At 40.9% G+C, this 20,514-nt stretch overlaps 1 protein-coding gene across 1 annotated transcript in view; it reads left to right on the plus strand.

The window, feature by feature from the left end:
* Nucleotides 1–1,069: 1,069 nt before the first annotated feature.
* Nucleotides 1,070–20,514, plus strand: part of LOC309568693 (mediator of RNA polymerase II transcription subunit 25-like) — a 201,206-nt gene continuing 181,761 nt past the window's right edge. Inside the window, exon 1 of the mRNA XM_082274434.1 lies at nucleotides 1,070–1,209. Coding sequence (XP_082130560.1) covers nucleotides 1,085–1,209 — 125 coding nt within the window. The 5' untranslated portion in view covers nucleotides 1,070–1,084. The remainder of the gene's footprint in view (nucleotides 1,210–20,514) is intronic.

Genomic DNA, 20,514 nt, shown 5'->3' on the forward strand with positions numbered 1-20,514 from the left:
CCTTCCAAAGGTTGTCTCTGATTTTCATTTGAATGAAGACATTGTGTTGGCTTCCCGGTTTCCCAGGCCTAAACATCCAAAGGAATTTGCCCTGCATGCCTTGGATGTGGGCTGGGCAATTAGGGTGTACCTGGCAGCTACAGAGTCTTTCAGGAAGTCAGACTCTTTGTGCTCACGGACGGGCCTCGTAAAGGGTTGTCCGCTTCTTCTGCGACCATTTCCAGATGGATCAAACAGACAATGGTTCAGGCCTATTACATTAAGTGTCAGGTTCCTCCTTTCCCTGTTAAGGCGCACTCTACTCGGGTGCTTAGTGACTCCTGGGCTTTCCGTCATCAGGCGACAGTGACGCAGGTTTGCAAGGCGGCCACTTGGTCAACGGTTGTACACTTTCACAAAATTTTATAAAGTGGATGTGTTGGCATCTGCAGATGCTTCTTTTGGCCACAAGGTTTTGCAGGCTGCTGTTGAGAGGACCTGATCCTCTTTGAGAGCGTACATTTGGTTTTTCTTTTGTTTTTTTTCAGGTTTGCTCCAGTTGTTTTGGTTGAGCTCCTGTTGACTGTTTGGCTACTGTTTAGCTTTGGGAATTTTTTTGCTGTTCCCACCCATCATGTTTAACACTTCTTTGGGACGTCCCAGCAGTTGTAAAGATCTGAAGCTGTGTCTGTCAATGAACGAAAGAAAATGGGAGTTTTGGCGTTCCGTAAAAATTCATTTCTCTGATGTTCATTGACAGACACAGCACCCACCCCTCTGTGGAGTTGTAATTCTTCTGACACTGCTTATAACTAAACTGAGTGCCTAGTGCCCTATTCCTGTAGGGGGCAGTATACCCCCCCCCCCCCCCCAACGGTTTTAAAGATCTGAAGCTGTGTCTGTCAAACATTGGAGAAATGGATTTTACGGTAAGTCAAAATCCCATTTTTAATTTTAGATAGCCGAGCTTACATTTTGTCAGTCATACAATTTTGTCTCCTAAGAACTATAATAAACCTCAATTAATTGTTAACTGTATAGATTTTCCTTTTTTTAGTGCCTAATGATTTCCTTTGTCTCTTGTAGGTTGTGGAGTTGAACAGCAATGGATGCAGCCACTCAGGGGAATGGGGGCATTGTATCAGATGTGGTCTTTGTCATTGAAGGAACGGCTAACTTAGGACCCTACTTTGAGTCCTTGAGGAAACATTATTTGCTGCCTGCAATAGAGTAAGTTATTCTGTGTGCAATTCTATACTGCTTTTTACTTTTAGGAGAAAAAAGGTTGGCGCACTCCAGTATAATCCCCTTTTATTCCATGCAGTAAAAACAATAAACCATACAGCAAGTGGTGATGAACCAACAGGTAATAGCTAACGCTATGATAAACCACCAGTCCAGGTGTAGTAAAACACGTTAGCGGTTACCTGTTGGTTCACCACCATTTGCTGTATGTTTTTTTGTTTTTAATGCATGGAATAAAAGATTATACTGGAGTGCGGCCATCCAGCCTTTTTTCTTCTGTGTGTTCCTGATGCAAGCAGGGCCAGCACCCGCTCCATACGCACAGGGGAGGTGGTTTTCCTTGAGTGATGCATTACCTATTTATGCCTTTTTACTTATGTGAGGAATATCAGAGCTTCATAGTGCGTATTTATTATATGTGTAAGAGACTTTTTAAAGTTGACCCAAACCCAAGGCTTAGGACATTCAGAAAATGCAGTTATTCTAGAATCTGATGAGGGTAGTTGGTTGGTCCTGGAGTGTAAAAATATACCTGTCATTTAGACCAGCATAGTGGCTTCCACAGCACTCCAATTTTGGGTCATATGACCCAAAGTTGTGACAGCAGCAGTCTGGTGTCGAAGCAGGTCCACGCAATGCAAAGTTGCTTCAGTTTACATAGTGTAAACTGAGTCCTGCAGCCCTGCATTTTCCAGCTGTTGGCTACATTTTTATTTTCACCTCCTTTGCATTGTCTTGCTGTGTCTGAGTTAGAGGCACCAAACTGGCAGCTGTGCCAAAATAAAAAAGCAACCAAAGGAATAGTCACCCATATTGCCTGTATTGTCCTGGCACTAGACACAGTGAAGAACAAGGTATATGTGTGTAGGTGGACATCTTGGTAAACACAGGGGTATTCTTGATCATGTCAGATTTTTCAGCATGGAAAACTTAGCAGCAGAGTAGTAGCATTGGCAAATCTCTCTGGCAGGGAACATGGATAGCAGACCAATGAGAGTATATTGAATGCTTCAGAAGGTAAAAAAAAAACCAAACAAATCAAGCATTTAACAGGTGGGAGAGGGGTTAAGTGTTGCCCAGAGATGGGTTTTAAAATTATTGTAAAGTCTTGTCCTTTTTTTTTTTTTGTTAAATAATGTTATGCTTACCTACTCTGTACAGTTGTTTTGCAAAGAGCAGCCCAGATACTCCTCTACTCGGGTCCCTCTTGTGCTCCTGGCCCCTCCCTCCTGTTGAGTGCCTCCACAGCAAGCAGCTTGCTATGGGGGCACCCGAGCCCAGCCACAGCTCTGTGTCCATTCAGACACTGAGCCGCGACCCTGTCCCCCCTTTCTCATTATTGGCTGATTGACTTTGACAATCGCACTGCTGTCTCAGCCAATGAGGAGGGAAGTCTCGGGCAGCTGAGACACTCCTGCAACATCGCTGGATAAAGATGGGCCTCAGGTAAGAGGGGGCTGAGCGGGGCTGCTGTACACAGAAGGCGTTTTTATCTTCATGCATAGAATGCATGAAGATAAAAAAACCTTTTGCCTTTTAATATTCCCATTTTCTGTTTCTATTAATGGTTTCTGCACCTTGCACTGGGGGAGGGGTCAGCTCTACCAGATTTGTGGCATTACTTTTTTGAGTTGTTCTAGAGTTTTTACTCAAGTTCTAGTCCTAGTATAGTAGGGTTATAGTACTGGGAAAATATTTGTGGGTGTGATTCTTGCACTATCACGGGAATAAAATTTATATAAAGTGTGTGCCCCTGATGCTGCAAGTACAAAAACTGGTACCTGAGCAATTTACTAGAAAGATGTACACAAGGGGGTAAATCAATTCAGATAAATCTATCAACCTATAGTTATATATGATTTTCATTCATAAATAACAACATAAAATATAGCATTTAATCATACACAACATCACTCTTGTGAATATCTAAATGGTGCTTTTAGGAAAAAGTGCTTATGTGCAGTATATTCATTCTATTATTCATTAATCCATAGCATCATTCTTATTAAGGTGCAAATCAATAAAAGTGTTAAACTTCTATCTGATGCAAACAAATCACATAAATACATTAGAACCAATTGAAGTAAAGTGCTGCATGTGCAAAATAAACGGTGGGTTGTTATTGTGCCAATAGCCAATTTTTCATATAGGTGCAAATACATATTGTCCAAAAAATCGGCTGATATATTACAGTGCTGGCTTAATTGGTGTATGGTATTCCAAACAATAAATAAATAAATTAAAGTGCTGTAGTGTCCAATTATTGGTTACGATTTCCCGTTTCCTTGTATATATTTAAACGTCCTTAATTATTCCATTAACTTCCTCCACCTTTGGAACAGTAGGGATGCACCGATCCGATATTCGGATCGGATATCGGCCCAGATACGGGCAAAATAGCTGGATCGGGGAATCGGTAAAATTAACAGATCCACGGGCCGATCCGGTTTTGCTCTTTATAGCTTGTGAGGGAGCAGAGAACAGCTGTCAAAGAAATAAAAAAGAGCCTCCTGCAAATGCCTTTCAACTCTCCCAGTTAAGTAAACACAATGAATACAATGTATCTTTTCGTTCCGTCTGCCGGAGGAGGGAAGTTTAACCTCTTATAGACTAAACCCATGACATTTTAGATTTTGAATGCACAATGTTATAAGGTATCTGCCGATACCGATCCGGAAGTATTATTTTGTTATAAGCTCACAAAATAGTACTTCCGGATCGGACTCGGATCGGCGATTTCACAAAGCAAAAGATCGGGATCGGGACCAAAAAAGTCGGATCGGTGCATCCCTAGTGAACAGGGGTGCTCTTCAGTGACCACACTTATAGGTGTACTAGCGGCTCACCTCAATTATTTAAAAAACATGCCTGAAAAACCTGGATTGGTTTATTTCCTCCACTCCTGCTATAGCGTGGTACAGCCTCTGGCTTTAAGGGGGCTTGTGGTTCCTCTTATGTGTATTCCACTAGTGGGGATACTCCTTCCTCTGCTCTGTAAGTGGTCCTTATAGCTCAGTAAAGAGGGGGGCCATCATGGTGTAGAATTATGTAAAATTTAATTTCATTAACAAAAATAGTAACTTACAGTTTGAATTCTCTAGTAAGCACAGACGCGGGTTGCGGTACTAAGCTGGTGTGTCCCGATACGTCCCATCCCCCCCATCTGTATGGACCTGATCCTGAACACCAGGTCAACAAATTTCTTATTCGTTCCACAAAGAACTGAAAATGCAACAATGTAAAGTCTAGGTCAGTGATGGCGAACCTTGGCACCCCATATGTTTTGGAACTACATTTCCCATGATGCTCAACTACACTGCAGAGTGCATAAGCATCATGGGAAATGTAGTTTCAAAATATCTGGGGTTACATAGTTAGTGAGGTTGAAAAAAGACATCCGTCCATCCAGTTCAACCTATGATGTGTGTGTTTGCTGTTATCCGTACATTGTATACCCCTGTATGTTGTGGTCTTTAAGGTGCCCATCTAATAGTTTTTTGAAACTATCGATGCTCCCTGCTGATACAACGTGGAAGAGAATTCCACATCCTTACCACACTTACAGTGAAGAACCCCCTACGTACTGTAAGGTTAAACCGCCTTTCCTCTAGTTTTAGTGAGTGGCCACGTGTCTTATTGTATTCCCTTTCTCTGAATAGTTTGTTCCTTATGCTAGGGTCGCCAGTACAGTATTTGTACATTGATATCATATCCCCCCTCAATCGTCTCTTCTCCAGAGAGAATAAGTCCAGTGCTTGTAGTCTTTCCTCATAGCTGATGTCCTCCATTCCCCTAATTATTTTTGTTGCCCTTCTCTGGACTCTTTCCAATTCCAGCACATCCTTTCCGAGGACCGGTGCCCAGAACTGGACAGCATACTCCAGATGTGGCCGGACCAGAGTCTTGTAGAGTGGGAGAATAATCTCTTTATTTCTGGAGTTAATCCCCTTTTTTATGCATCCCAGTATTCTGTTGGCTTTGCTTACAGCGGCTTGGCATTGCATGCCACTGCCAAGCCTGTTGTCTACCAGTACCCCCAAGTCCTTTTCCATCCTAGACTCACCCAGAGGTCCCCCCCCCCCTTAGTGAGTAGCTTGCTTTCTGGTTTCTGGCACCCAAGTGCATTACTTTACAGTTTTCAACATTAAACCTCATCTGCCATGTAGTTGCCCACCCCATAATTTTGTTCAGGTCCACTTGTAAGGTTTCCACATCCTGCATAGAAGATATTGGCATGCTTAGTTTAGTGTCATCTGCAAATACTGAGATTGTACTAGATATCCCCTCCTCTAGATCATTTATGAATAAATTAAACAGGATTGGTCCCAGGATTGGGGTGCCAAGGTTCACCATCACTGGTCTAGGTTATCCTTACAGATGTATATATGCAGGTCCTGGGACAAATGGTATAATTGTTTCAGGTGGTTTTCGTTGCTCTCTTCAACAAAAGAACTCTACAGAGGGACATACTATTCAGGTGGGGATGGGTTCTGTCTCTGCTTTGACAAGGAAAACAGAATGCTATTCCACACCAAGGCATCTCTGCTGTGGTGCCTTCTGTCACTAATGGTTTAAAAGAGAAGTTCACCTTTAGGAGCATGTTACACCTATATTTAGGATGTAACATGTAACATTCTCCTATGCACCCACCCCTGCCGCCAATGCTCCTCTTTGTGACAGTGGTTGGGGGTTCTTCTATACACACCAACTCTCACTTTTTGAAAACAGCGTGGCTCTGCAAACATAGCTGAATCTTTCATTCACAGATTCTTGTGAATAGAAAAAATACGGCACTTACATACTTGTAGTTTGAATAGGCTGTGATCCTGCCACTCAGCAGACTCTCGTAGTTCATTCATTGTTTCTCTAAATGTGTAACTGAAAGCTTGTGCGGTGATATGGGCACAAACCTAGAGAAGGCTGTGCAGGAGCTTGAATTTGCACCCATGATCTGCTGATTCCAGGTGTAATGCTTTGTAGGCTTCAGTAAAAAACAAAATTCAATTTTTTTTTTGTTAACCTTCATAAATATGTACATTTTTATATTTTTTTGAAAGGTTAACTTTGCCTTTAGGAGAGCAGATTCTTTGTGCTTCCCACGGTAAGTTCCTCATCGTCAGCGCAAGCCTCCTTAGCTGGATGGGATTCTTAGTTCCCTGAATTGCCTCAAGTCCAAGCTATCAATTAACAACAGTTTGGAGATCCATGCCAAACTATTCTCATTCATCCACTGGATCTCGCAAAGGAATGTTCACCTTGTGAAACTAAAATATGATTACCCCATGGTGGTACCATGCACGAGGAGGCAAAAGAGCTAGAAAGCATATTTTCCCAAGTGGAATATCCGGTTCTAGCCATTTAGCTTTTCACATATCTGGAATGTAAGACTGGCAGGAAAACATTTTTTCTGTGGCCTTCCTCATTTACGTTGCTTTAACCAAAATAGTTTTGGTGTTGCCAGCTCTGTCTTTTACATCTTCTTTTTTACATCTTTAACATGGACAAGCTTTTCCTGCAAAAACTGGCCGATAGAGTTCCAGAGCTTTTTGCGCTTGAATCCAGTAGAATAGTTCTGTTTTTCCTGGGCATTATCAAGCAGATTTTTCTTTGATGGGGGAACGATTGCCATGACTCTGATGGTTGCCCAATCATTGCAAGGTAGACCAGTTCATTGCATGTTTTAGAGCTCACAGATCGCAGATGCAACCGTACCCCTCATTGATTCCCCCTTGTACATGTTTTCCTCCATAAAGCTCCTTTCTAGACTTCTTCAACTGATAGACCTGGAAGGCATCTCGGTCATCCTGAGAGCCCTAGACTTTCCATAAAGGGCTTGATATTTATACATCACTCATCTGCTCACCGATACCTGTTGCAGTTCGTGTTTCATCCAGACGTTCTCTTTGAGGGACAGATTCTTCATTCATCTCTCTGGCTAGCGTTGATGACATGGAGTCCATGCGTTGAAGGAGGGAAGGATCTCCCACAGTCAATGATATCATAATTTTAGTTCATCTCTTAGTTTACTTGGGCTCAAGACTTCAATCTCTTAATACTTGCCAATAGGCTTGTGACGGTATCAGATTTTCATGCTGCGATTAATTGATTAAGGTTTTGCCACGGTATACGGTATTATCACGGTATACTATTATTAAATTTAAATTATTAAATTTCCACCTCACTTCAATTTCATTGCTGAATTTAGGGGCTTTGGTTCACTTATGCACATTATTATATAGTCAGTCAGTACAGACTCTGTGAACCAGGCCTAAAATAGGTCATCAAGCAGTGTCTGGCCTAACTGGTGATAACTGGTCCTGGCGCTCGGCTCCGATCCGATGGCCTGGTCATTAAGAGGGCAAATCCTTGTGGTCAAGAAGTGGTTAAACCTGAAGGAGGTGTTGTTTATAAATTACTTTACTATTGCTTTAGGCCTGGTTCACATGTATGCGGGTTGGTGGTTCACATGTATGCGGGTTGGTGGTTCACATTTGCACAGGCATAGCAGCCCATTGATTTGAATGGGCTGCTATGCCCTCATTTTCCGCAGAAAAAAGGTGCATGCAGCATTTTTTTAAAATTCAGTGGCCTTGAAATCCATCCTGCTTTTGCACCATGCGACTAACCTGCAGTTCCTGCTCTGGCAAGCTTTCTGCATTTTTTGTATACGTGGGCACGGCATTTAAAAACAGTTTGCGTGTGCAGCAACGGCAGGTAAGTCGCATGGTGCAAAAGAAGGATGGATTTCATGGCCACTGCATTTTTTTAAATTCTGCATGCACCTTTTTCAGCTGAAAACGCAGGCATAGCAGCTCAAGCCCATTCACATCAATGGGCTGCTATGCCTGTGCAAATGTGGGCCGCCAACCCGCATACATGTGAACCAGGCCTAAAGCAATAGTAAAGTCATTAATTGGTTAAACCTGCAGGAGGACCGGTGTTTTTATCTATTAATGACTTTACTATTGCTTTAGGCCTGGTTCACATGTATGCGGGTTGGTGGTTCACATGTATGCGGGTTGGGGGCCCACATTTGCACAGGCATAGCAGCCCATTGATGTGAATGGGCTTGAGCTGCTATGCCTGCGTTTTCAGCTGAAAAAAGGTGCATGCAGAATTTAAAAAAATGCAGTGGCCATGAAATCCATCCTTCTTTTGCACCATGCGACTTACCTGCCGTTGCTGCACACGCAAACTGTTTATTTTTAAATGCCGTGCCCACGTATACAAAAAATGCAGAAAGCTTGCCAGAGCAGGAACTGCAGGTTAGTCGCATGGTGCAAAAGCAGGATGGATTTCAAGGCCACTGAATTTTAAAAAAATGCTGCATGCACCTTTTTTCTGCGGAAAATGAGGGCATAGCAGCCCGTTCAAATCAATGGGCTGCTATGCCTGTGCAAATGTGGGCCGCCAACCCGCATACATGTGAACCAGGCCTAAAGCAATAGTAAAGTCATTAATAGATAAAAACACCGGTCCTCCTGCAGGTTTAACCACTTCTGGATCGCAAGGATTTGCCCCTTTAAAGACCAGGCCATCGGATCAGAGCGCCAGGACCAGTCATCACCAGGTAGGCCAGACACTGCTTGATGGCTATATAATAATGTAATGTGGGCTGCTATGCGTGTGTGTGTGTGTGTGTGTGTATATGTATATGTATATATATATATATATATATATATATATATATATATATATATATATATATATATATATATATATATATATATATATATATATTAGAGCTGCACGATTCTGGCCAAAATGAGAATCACGATTTTTTTAGCTTGGAATAAAGATCCCGATTCTCTGTGTAACAAAAAAAAAAAATTGGGATAACTTTACTGTTACGTTTTTTTTTTTTTTTTTTATTCATTAAAGTCTAATCATTGCGTTTGAAAGACTGCTGCGCAAATACAGTGTGACATAAAATATTACAACAATCGCCATTTTATTCTGTAGGGTCTCTGCTAAAAAAATATATAAAATGTTTGGGGGTTCTAAGTACTTTTCTAGCAAAAAAAAACTGATTTTAACTTGCAAGCAGCAAGTGTCAGAAAAAGATCCAGTCTTTAAGAGGTTAAACTTCCTTTCTCCCTGGCAGAGGGAAGGAAAAGATACAAATGTAATCATTTTTGTTTATAGTTAGGAGACTTAATGCTGAAAGGCGTGAGTGAATGAGTCATCCAGCTCACTGAAATGTATCAATTCACAAGTCAGGCAGACTTGACAGAGAAACTCGGTATTTTAAAAATGCCACAATAACAATACCGTGGCTATGCAATACCGCGATATATCGAATTACCGAAAACCGGCATATGTCTACTTGCCAATGAAATATTTTTGCGCTGGCTCATAGTAAATCATTTGCTGGCTCACACCCTTTCCCAGGGGCTACTGACCTCTTTTTCCTGTTAAATCCTCCCTTGCATATTTGGGTCCTAACTTGGATCTGTCAGTTCTTCAGAAACCTCCCATTGAGCCCCCTGAAAAATGCCATTGCTGACATCGCAAAAGGTGGCCTTTCTGGTAGTTATTACTTTGGCATGCATGGCGTTGGAGCTGCCAAACTTTTCCTACAAGGTGTCCCTGTCCAGAGATAGGGTGGTACTGAGGCCTTGACCACCTTTTTTTTTTTTTTTTGCCTCAAGTTGTGTACTCCTTATTTGAATGATATTAAATTTTCCCAACTTTTGGCCCGCTTTGGTACACCTGAAAACACTTTTTCTTCAGTGGCTTGCCATTGTACAAGCTCTTAGTCTACCTTAATGCAACCGCTTTATTTAGAAATACTCTGTATTCCTTGTCCTCATAGAGGTAACTTATCTTCCAGTGCTACCACATCTTATTGTACCTGGCAGGTCATTTCCCAGGTTTTATGCCTCGAGGCATCAGGAGCTTCAATTCCCTGTCGATTCCCGCTTTACTAAAGCTGTGGGCCTTTGAACAAAAAGCCTCAGTCTCTTGGCTCTGTAAGGCTCCTATCTGGTCCGCCGATTTTTTTACTTTTAACGAAAGTTTTTACAAGGTGGTCATAGTAGCATCAGTGGATGCTTTGTTTGGAAGTAAAGTTCTACATGTGGCTATGTGATCACTCACTTCCACTTTTTGCTCTGGTATTGTCCCCAATAAATGTTTTGGGTTACCTTTTATTTGGAGCGGTTTGTGGCCATCACACAGGTGAAAATATTTTAATCTCCAGTCAATGCTGGAATGTCGTTTGGTGCTGCTCAGGTTGGGTTTCTCCTTCCTTCTGCCATTGCATCTTGAGACTTCCTATCTTGAAGTGCAATAGGTGGATTATTGTGATTAAAAGATTGAAGAAAAATTTTTTTTAGGCAATATTTTTGTAATTGGGAGGAAAGTCACCTGGGGCAACCACTCTGGTTGAGTTCCTGTCTTTTTTTGCCATTGCATCTTGTCCTGCCTGGGCAGCATGACATTACTTTGTACGCTCACTGAACTTTACCAGTTTTTTTAGGCTGCTTGTAATATTGACTTATTCCTTGCTGAGACCTCTATGCCTGGCATATATAAGCAGATACAATCACCGCGGACAATCTTCAACAGATAGCTTAACTTGCCAAACACCTTTTTCATCTTTGGATCTTTATTGTGAGCAGGAGGTATAGCAGACAACGAGATGTGGTAGATGAATAAAAAGACAGTATTTGCAGTTCAAAACAGGGTAATGTAGTTCCGGATGAGATCAGATTGGATGTGAGGCATAGACTCTTTATCCCCACAAGACAGTCGGCAAAGGAAGAGGAAGTACATCACAAAACGTGTGGAATACAGAAAAGAATACAGAAAGATGGTGCAATAACCAAAACTACAAGATAGCTGTATAACAACCAACTATTCAAAGTCATTAAAAAATAATTTAGGAAAATAACTATATACATTCTCACAACATGTAACAGCACAACACTTTACTGGCTAACCAAAGTTTTAAAGATGTAAGCTAGTGGTGATGGTGGTATACTACTGATAAATATATTGATTCTAAACAAGAGGTTCTGAGTAACTTACCAATCACTTATAGTTAAAACACAGGACACATGATGGTTCTAGTGTAGGAAATGTGCAATGTTTGGACGTACCTTGGTGATCCTTTACCTGGACAAATTGCTTGATTTGGATCATGTTGGTGCATTGATGTAATTTATTTGTAGACTATTAACTATTTCACGAGGACCACAGTGGAGTATTATATGGTCCTCATAAGAGTTACATTTTTTTATTGTGGGTTTATCCCTGGGACTTCTTAAGGTGCAGTTAGAGGACCATTTTGGCTGTAAGGTTTGTAACAAAATTCTGAGGACATGTATTTGTATTTGGAAGAACTTAACAGATTTATGTGGTTTATCTCTTCTATACGTAAAGCATTTTGAATAGCAGTTATAAGCATACAACTTCATTTGTATATGTGGGTAACCTAATCTCTTAGGTATATAAATTATTAAATAGCCAGCTTAATTGGGATATGTTACTTGTTTTTATTTCTTTAGATATCTATCTTAATACTGTTACACATTTTTAGCATTTTATCTTTTCATCTCATTTACCATAAGAGTAAAAACTATTCATAATACATTGATACAGTTGGAAACTTTTTTTTTTTTTTTACGTTTCAACGGAATTACCATTTTATATTCCTTTATTAAAAGTGTTGTAAAGTCAGAAGGTTTTTTTATCTTAATGCATTCTATGCATTAAGATAGAAAAATCTTTGTGGTGGTGTCAAAAAATGTAAACAAAAATATCCGTGCTCTTAGATGATATAGAAATTCCACATATAAAAATCAGCCAGCATGAATTTGTTACCAACCAAAAAAAAAAGTTATAATGCAGCGCTTAAAAGATTCTTAATATTGACAGTCCATAATGAACATGGAGGAAAGATGGAGTGAAGATGAGACCCTGCACCAGCTTCAGTGTGAGTGGAAACGCCACAGTGACACTCCAATCTCCTTACCGGTCGGAAGTGAAAGACAGACAGCAAACAGGATCTCAAGGGTAGCAAGTTCCAACCACAGATGAACAGCTGTATACTGGATAAATCAAACTGAAATCACTTGCCACAATCCTCTATCTCCTCCCAGGACTCCAGTAGATAAAATCACATAAACGTTCTCACCAGAATGGAATGAAAGCAATGAATAGTGAAGCCCGTAATGTGTTGGAAAAGCTTTATTAAGATTGTACTTACAACAATATCGTAAACGAGCAGTATAAAATCAAATGCCTTGGCTCATAGCGTGCTTGTGTCGTCCAGGACGCGTTTAACGCGTTTCATCCAATAGGACATCATCAGAGGCATGGACTACTGACACAAGCAGATCTGTTACAACCAGAACTATCGTTATCTGAGATTAAATGACAGGAAGCGCACGTCATTCGACTGTGTTCCAGCCATCAGAAGTGAACACCTTATGCATCACATCCAGGATCAAAGAGACAAACCGGAAGTTTGTCTCTGCTTTCCAAACATCGGACAAGCTGCATATGGACTTAACGTACTACTGAATTAACCATAAAAAAGAACAACTCTAATGGTTGTTCAATTACCATTCACTTCACGTATATAATCAATCTACCTGCATAAATATATTTCTCCCTAATAGATAATTGGATTACACAAAAAATGGAAATGCAAACATGAACCATAAAAGTATAAAAATGAAAATACACATACAGTTGTTTTCTATCAAAGTACAATAAATTATGATATTAAAGTAGATGTTGTAATGTGTGTTTTTTTTTTTTTTTTTATACTAACCAAAAGAGGAGAAAAGAGCTGACACAAAGGAGTCATAAGCTGTGACAAAGGAGGCAAAATGTCATCCGTTATTGTTGATAAAGCAATTCACGTCTTAATCTATGTTCAATCTAAAAGGCGCTTAGCATTTCAAGACATGGATCCCAGCGAGTCTTCATTCGCGAGATTTCGCACTTCTCACGAAGCTGCCCCTTCAATGAGGCGTGAACCCATCAATCCCGATTAAAAATGGTACCCTCCGATTTTTTTTTTTTTTTTTTTTTTATCATTACAATCTAAATAGTTTTAAGAAATGCTATGTTTGGGAAATCCCCTCTTAATGCTGGCCACATGCTCCTTTTTATCGTAACATTCATAGCCCTCACGGTGCGGCCCACATTTGACAATTGCCAAAATACACGTAGAACAAATGAGCGCTTAGAGACAGGTTTGTAGGTAGAAAAACCTAGGTGAAGAAATCGTGGATAGTTATACAGTTACAAGGAGCCGACTCCAGGGTAGGTGATATATTATATTATATGGACAGTAAGGAGTGATAAATATATGAAAAATTAAAATCCTATAAATACACTCACCCTGCGCTAAAATCAATAAGAAGGCACAAGAATAAAATCAATAATAACGACTTGACGTCAAAGCAGCTGCTATAAAGGATAAGATCAACTACAAAAAGGTGTCCGATAATATTAAGAAGCAAAATAATATATTCAAACACTAGCAGCGCTAAATAAACAAACTAAGGAATAAAATCCAAAGTCCTTAAATGGGTATTTCCAGGTCATGTGGTGAGTTGGTTAGACGCAATCCTTTTATCACAGGGAGGGTGTGAGGGGTCCTGGCCGTAGCACCTGATTTCCACCACCACTTTGTGCTCCCCCCCCTATTCTTAAAACTCACCAGAGAATGGTGAATCAAGATCCTTCAAGGAATTCCACCACTAGATTCCAACATTGGACACTGGACCACTTTTCCTCTATTTGGCTGTACAATCTCCTCCGTTGCCAACTCCGATGGCAAAGGAACTGGATCCTCCTCGCTCACTCCTGCAAGTCTCCCTCCTAGACTCGGCTTCCTCCTCCGACCGCTGTTCCAGCAGGAGCTCCGCCTCTTCATACACACTCAGGGAGGAGAGAAAGGGGAAGGATATACAGTACATACACATTCTCTGAGCTCCACAAGGTGGTGACTTCAAGGTGAAGTCACCACCTTGTGGAGCTCAGAGAAACTGCAGTCCTGAGAACCGTCTGGTAGTGTGAACACGGCCTTGTGCTGTGTGTGTATGTACTGTATATCCTTCCCCTTTCTCTCCTCCCTGAGTGTGTATGAAGAGGCGGAGCTCCTGCTGGAACAGCGGTCGGAGGAGGAAGCCGAGTCTAGGAGGGAGACTTGCAGGAGTGAGCGAGGAGGATCCAGTTCCTTTGCCATCGGAGTTGGCAACGGAGGAGATTGTACAGCCAAATAGAGGAAAAGTGGTCCAGTGTCCAATGTTGGAATCTAGTGGTGGAATTCCTTGAAGGATCTTGATTCACCATTCTCTGGTGAGTTTTAAGAATAGGGGGGGGAGCACAAAGTGGTGGTGGAAATCAGGTGCTACGGCCAGGACCCCTCACACCCTCCCTGTGATAAAAGGATTGCGTCTAACCAACTCACCACATGACCTGGAAATACCCATTTAAGGACTTTGGATTTTATTCCTTAGTTTGTTTATTTAGCGCTGCTAGTGTTTGAATATATTATTTTGCTTCTTAATATTATCGGACACCTTTTTGTAGTTGATATTATATTATATACCAGCTTTAATTAGCCAAAAAAGTACACAAAATGAATCAAAATTAAAATCCTTGTGGATGGCTGCCTCTATGCATAAACTTGCTGACTCACTGTGTCTGTGTCCTTGTTGCATAACTGAGAGGGAAGGCCACGGGAGCCGGTGGAAGGTCAGGGACCAAGTGGAAACTCCGGGCAGGGGATACACAGGGACAATTGAGCAGAGGTAGACCACATTCTGAGAGGTACAAGTGATGAAAATGTCCATCATAGGTTCTAGAGGTGACCGACTATGTAAATTGGCCAAGCCTTCTATCCTTGTTTTTAGTTAAATGACACATACAGTATCTCACATTTTTGTAAATATTTTATTATATCTTTTCATGTGACAACACTGAAGAAATTACACTTTGCTACAATGTAAAGTAGTGAGTGTACAGCTTGTATAACAGTGTCAATTTGCTCTAAACCGCTAGCAACAAAAGTGAGTACACTCCGAAGTTAAAATTTCCAAATTGGTCCCAAAGTGTCAATACTTTGGCCACCATTATTTTCGAGCACTGCCTAACTCTCTTGGGCATGGAGTTCACCAGAGCTGCACAGGTTGCCACTGGAGTCCTCTTCCAGTCCTCCATGATGACATCACCGAGCTGGTGGATGTTAGAGATCTTGATGATGCTCAATAGGGTTTAGGTCTTGAGGCTTTGCCAGTCCATCACCTTTACCCTCAGCTTCTTTAGCAAGGCAGTGGTCATCTTGGAGGTGTGTTTGGGGTCGTTATGTTGGAATACTGCCCTGCGGCCCAGTCTCCGAAGGGAAGGGATCATGCTCTGCTTCGGTATGTCACAGTACATGTTGGCATTCATGGTTCCCTCAATGAACTGTAGCTCTCCATTGTTGGCAGCACTCTTACAGCCCCAGACCATGACACTCCCACCACCATGCTGAACTGTAGGCAAGACACACATGTCTTTTGCACTCCTCACCTGGTTGCTGCCACAAACGCTTGACACCATTGGAGCTAAATATCTTTATCTTGGTCTCATCAGACCACAGGACATGATTCCAGTAATCCATGTCCTTAGTATGTTTGTGTTCAGCATACTGTTTACGGGCTTTCTTGTGCATCATCTTTAGAAGAGGCTTCCTTATGGGACGACGAACATGCAGACCAATTTGATGCAGTGTGCGGCATATGGTATGAGCACTGGCAGGCTGAGCTCCCCACCCCTTTAACCTCTGTAGCAATGCTGGCAGCACTCATGCGTTCATTTCCCAAAGACAACCTCTGGATATGACGCGGAGCACGTGCACTCAACTTCTTTGGTCGACCTTGGCGAGGCCTGTTCTGAGTGGAACCTGTCATGTTAAACCGCTTTATGGCCTTGGCCACCGTGCTGCAGCTCAGTTTCAGGGTCTTGGCAATCTTATAGCCTAGGCCATCATTATGTAGAGCAACAATTATTTTTTTCAGATCCTCAAAGTTCTTTGCCATGAGGTGCCATGTTGAACTTCCCGTGACCAGTATGAGAGAGTGAGAGCGATAACACTAAATTTAACACACCGGCTCCCCATTCACACCTGAGACCTTGTAACACTAACGAGTCACATGACACCGGGGAGGGAAAATGGCTGATTGGGCCCAATTTGGACATTACCACTTAGGTGTGTACTCGCTTTTGTTGCCAGTGGTTTAGACATTAGTGGCTGTGTGTTATTTTGAGGGGACAACAAATTTACACTGTTATACAAGCTGTACACTCTACTTTACATGGTATAAAAGTGTCATTTCTTCAGTGTTGTCACATGAAAAGATATATTAAAATATTTACAAAAATGTGAGGGGTGTACTCACTTTTGTGAGATACTGTATAGCACATTTGTGACAAGGAAAAAAAAACATTTAGCTTTTGAAAAAAGGAAACCCCCTTTGGTGCATCCAGAATATTGGGTGCCACTTGTAATTGCAAGGGGGTACCCCCCTGAAAATAACCTGTGGAGAATAGACCCAAAAAGTCTGTCATTGTGTCTTTGTGGTGTGGTGCTTTTGGATTTTGTTCAAAGCACATCCAAAATTCCTTTGTAAATTAGAGTAGCTTAAAGGTGAACTTTACTCTCCTAATCAACATTGATACGTTTTAATCGTCATGCTGCTAGCATTCATAAATAGGGAAGTAGATCATATTTACTTGATTTAAACTTTTTTATTTTTTTACATTTCTTCAGGTACTTCCTGGGTTATTGCCAAGGCAAATGTCATAAATCCCAGGAGGGGAGGAGAGGAGGAAGAGGAGTTTTAGTTCATATTCGAGCTATGGGCAGGAAGTAAATGTTACCTGAATCATCTGCCCTTACTCAAGATGGCCACGGACAGAAATGCTAGGGGGGTGTTTTTCCAAGAGATTTCTCCCCAAAATAATTCAAACAAGGGTGGATGGGGGAGTTTGCTTTGAATATTAAAAGTGAAAAAACAAGTGTTTCTGGTTTGTGGTGCTTAGATGCAGTGAAGGTCCGCATTAACCTGAGTCAGTTCAATCCTCACTGCAAGAGTAAACTCAACAAAAACCCTTATTGATGCTTAAAAACTGGTCCTTTTTTGACAGGAGCTCCTTATTCAACAAATTTACCATGTAAAGTGCCCCTTGAACCAGCTACCCAACTATATGGACTTTCTCCTATTTAGATGTTTTAGAGCTCCAAAAAGGACGTGTGCACAATTTAACTGCTACAAATCTAACAGCATTCAAATTAAGGACGTTATTAAATAACAGCAAGAATGAAGAATACACTTGACAAAAATGAGTACAGTATGGAGTTCTTGGACATTTCTGGAATCGCAGAATAGAGTTCCTAAGAACTGTGTTCCACTTAAAGCGTAACTCCACTTTTGTTGAGGAAAAAAACATTCCCCTCTGGGTGGTCTATGTACATTACAAGGATTTTACCAAACCTTGTTGCAGGCTCCTACCTTTTGTTATTCTGAAGTAATCACTGTTTATTTCTCTGTGCTGAGTTGGAGTGGTTTCATAATTATTTATCAGCTGTGGCAGCTGCAGGGCTCTGATGAGGAAAGCTGCTGGGTCTGCATCCCTTTAGACAAGTTCCTTTGGGGAGTATCTCACCAAAAATGTTTTTTGTTGCAGGGGATGCCAGAAATTTGACGTATTTTAGTGCAGACTTCTGGGAAAATTGGTGAGCCAATCCCACAAGCAGGAAATCTTTTTATATTAACATTTTGTAAATAAGTAATTTTTGTTCATAAATTTGTGCCAAAATGTATAGAGCAATTAGGTGAAAGGGGAGGTGGGGGCCTATTTAAATAGAGGATATAACGGCACCTTCCCCCAAATACAAAATTGGGAAAAACGAATCAAGGGCATAGACAGACACCATAGGGAGGTCCGGCTAAGCCCTTGAAGGGGGGGGGGGGGGATTTAAATGTGCCTCTATAAGTCACAGAACTAGGCTTGTGACGGTATCAGATTTTCATGCTGCGATTAATTGATTAAGGTTTTGCCACGGTATACGGTATTATCACGGTATTCTATTATTAAATTTAAATTATTAAATTTCCACCTCACTTCAATTTCATTGCTGAATTTAGGGGCTTTGGTTCACTTTTGCACATTATTATATAGTCAGTCAGTACAGACTCTGTGAACCAGGCCTAAAATAGGTCATCAAGCAGTGTCTGGCCTAACTGGTGATAACTGGTCCTGGCGCTCGGCTCCGATCCGATGGCCTGGTCATTAAGAGGGCAAATCCTTGTGGTCAAGAAGTGGTTAAACCTGAAGGAGGTGTTGTTTATAAATGACTTTACTATTGCTTTAGGCCTGGTTCACATGTATGCGGGTTGGGGGCCCACATTTGCACAGGAATAGCAGCCCATTGATGTGAATGGGCTTGAGCTGCTATGCCTGCGTTTTCAGCTGAAAAAAGGTGCATGCAGAATTTAAAAAAATGCAGTGGCCATGAAATCCATCCTTCTTTTGCACCATGCGACTTACCTGCCGTTGCTGCACACGCAAACTGTTTATTTTTAAATGCCGTGCCCACGTATACAAAAAATGCAGAAAGCTTGCCAGAGCAGGAACTGCAGGTTAGTCGCATGGTGCAAAAGCAGGATGGATTTCAAGGCCACTGAATTTTAAAAAAATGCTGCATGCACCTTTTTTCTGCGGAAAATGAGGGCATAGCAGCCCGTTCAAATCAATGGGCTGCTATGCCTGTGCAAATGTGGGCCGCCAACCCGCATACATGTGAACCACCAACCCGCATACATGTGAACCACCAACCCGCATACATGTGAACCACCAACCCGCATACATGTGAACCAGGCCTAAAGCAATAGTAAAGTCATTAATAGATAAAAACACCGGTCCTCCTGCAGGTTTAACCACTTCTGGATCGCAAGGATTTGCCCCTTTAAAGACCAGGCCATCGGATCAGAGCGCCAGGACCAGTCATCACCAGGTAGGCCAGACACTGCTTGATGGCTATATAATAATGTAATGTGGGCTGCTATGCGTGTGTGTGTGTGTGTATATTAGACCTGCACGATTCTGGCCAAAATGAGAATCACGATTTTTTAGCTTGGAATAAAGATCACGATTCTCTGTGTAACAAAAAAAAAAAAATTGGGATAACTTTACTGTTACGTTTTTTTTTTTTTTTTTATTCATTAAAGTCTAATCATTGCGTTTGAAAGACTGCTGCGCAAATACAGTGTGACATAAAATATTACAACAATCGCCATTTTATTCTGTAGGGTCTCTGCTAAAAAAATATATAAAATGTTTGGGGGTTCTAAGTACTTTTCTAGCAAAAAAAAAAACTGATTTTAACTTGCAAGCAAGTGTCAGAAAAAGATCCAGTCTTTAAGAGGTTAAACTTCCTTTCTCCCTGGCAGAGGGAAGGAAAAGATACAAATGTAATCATTTTTGTTTATAGTTAGGAGACTTAATGCTGAAAGGGGTTAGCTGTGTGAGTGAATGAGTCATCCAGCTCACTGAAATGTATCAATTCACAAGTCAGGCAGACTTGACAGAGAAACTCGGTATTTTAAAAATGCCACAATAACAATACCGTGGCTATGCAATACCGCGATATATCGAATTACCGAAAACCGGCATATGTCTACACAGAACTATGCATATGTTTACATCAGACATGGCAACACACATATGTTAAAAGAATAACAAATCTTTATTTGTACAAATGATAAAAACAGTAAGTACGTCGTTCTATCTATATAGATATGAAACATTAATATATAGTACAATGTTTAACAAGCATATTAAAAGATGGCTGGAACTACGCGTTTCGCATTATGCGCTTCATCAGGGTCCAGCAATGGAATGTATTTAGACAGAAATTCAATCTTTAGTAATCTAGAGGTACATAAAACATTTGTTATAAACATAATCATGTACATACACTATTTTTATTTATAATTTATTGCATTTAAACTCTAAATACCAAGCTGTTCACTTAACCTCAAGAACATTATAATTGTTCTAGAGAATCTAAAACAGATTCACAGTGTATAATAGAAGATATATAAAAGACTTCTTTCAAATATGGCTAATGAGATATTTTACCTCTTCATCTTATGAGTTTATTGAGAAATTTAGAAAGAATCTGAAAGACTTTATTAAAAACTCGAAAATTACGTCTAGACATTACAGCAGACAAATAAATTAAAAGAGGAAAAGAGAGAAAAAAAAACACAACAGCATAAC

The sequence above is a fragment of the Pelophylax lessonae genome (genome assembly GCF_965119305.1).
Source record: "Pelophylax lessonae genome assembly, chromosome: 12".
Lineage (NCBI taxonomy): Eukaryota > Metazoa > Chordata > Amphibia > Anura > Ranidae > Pelophylax > Pelophylax lessonae.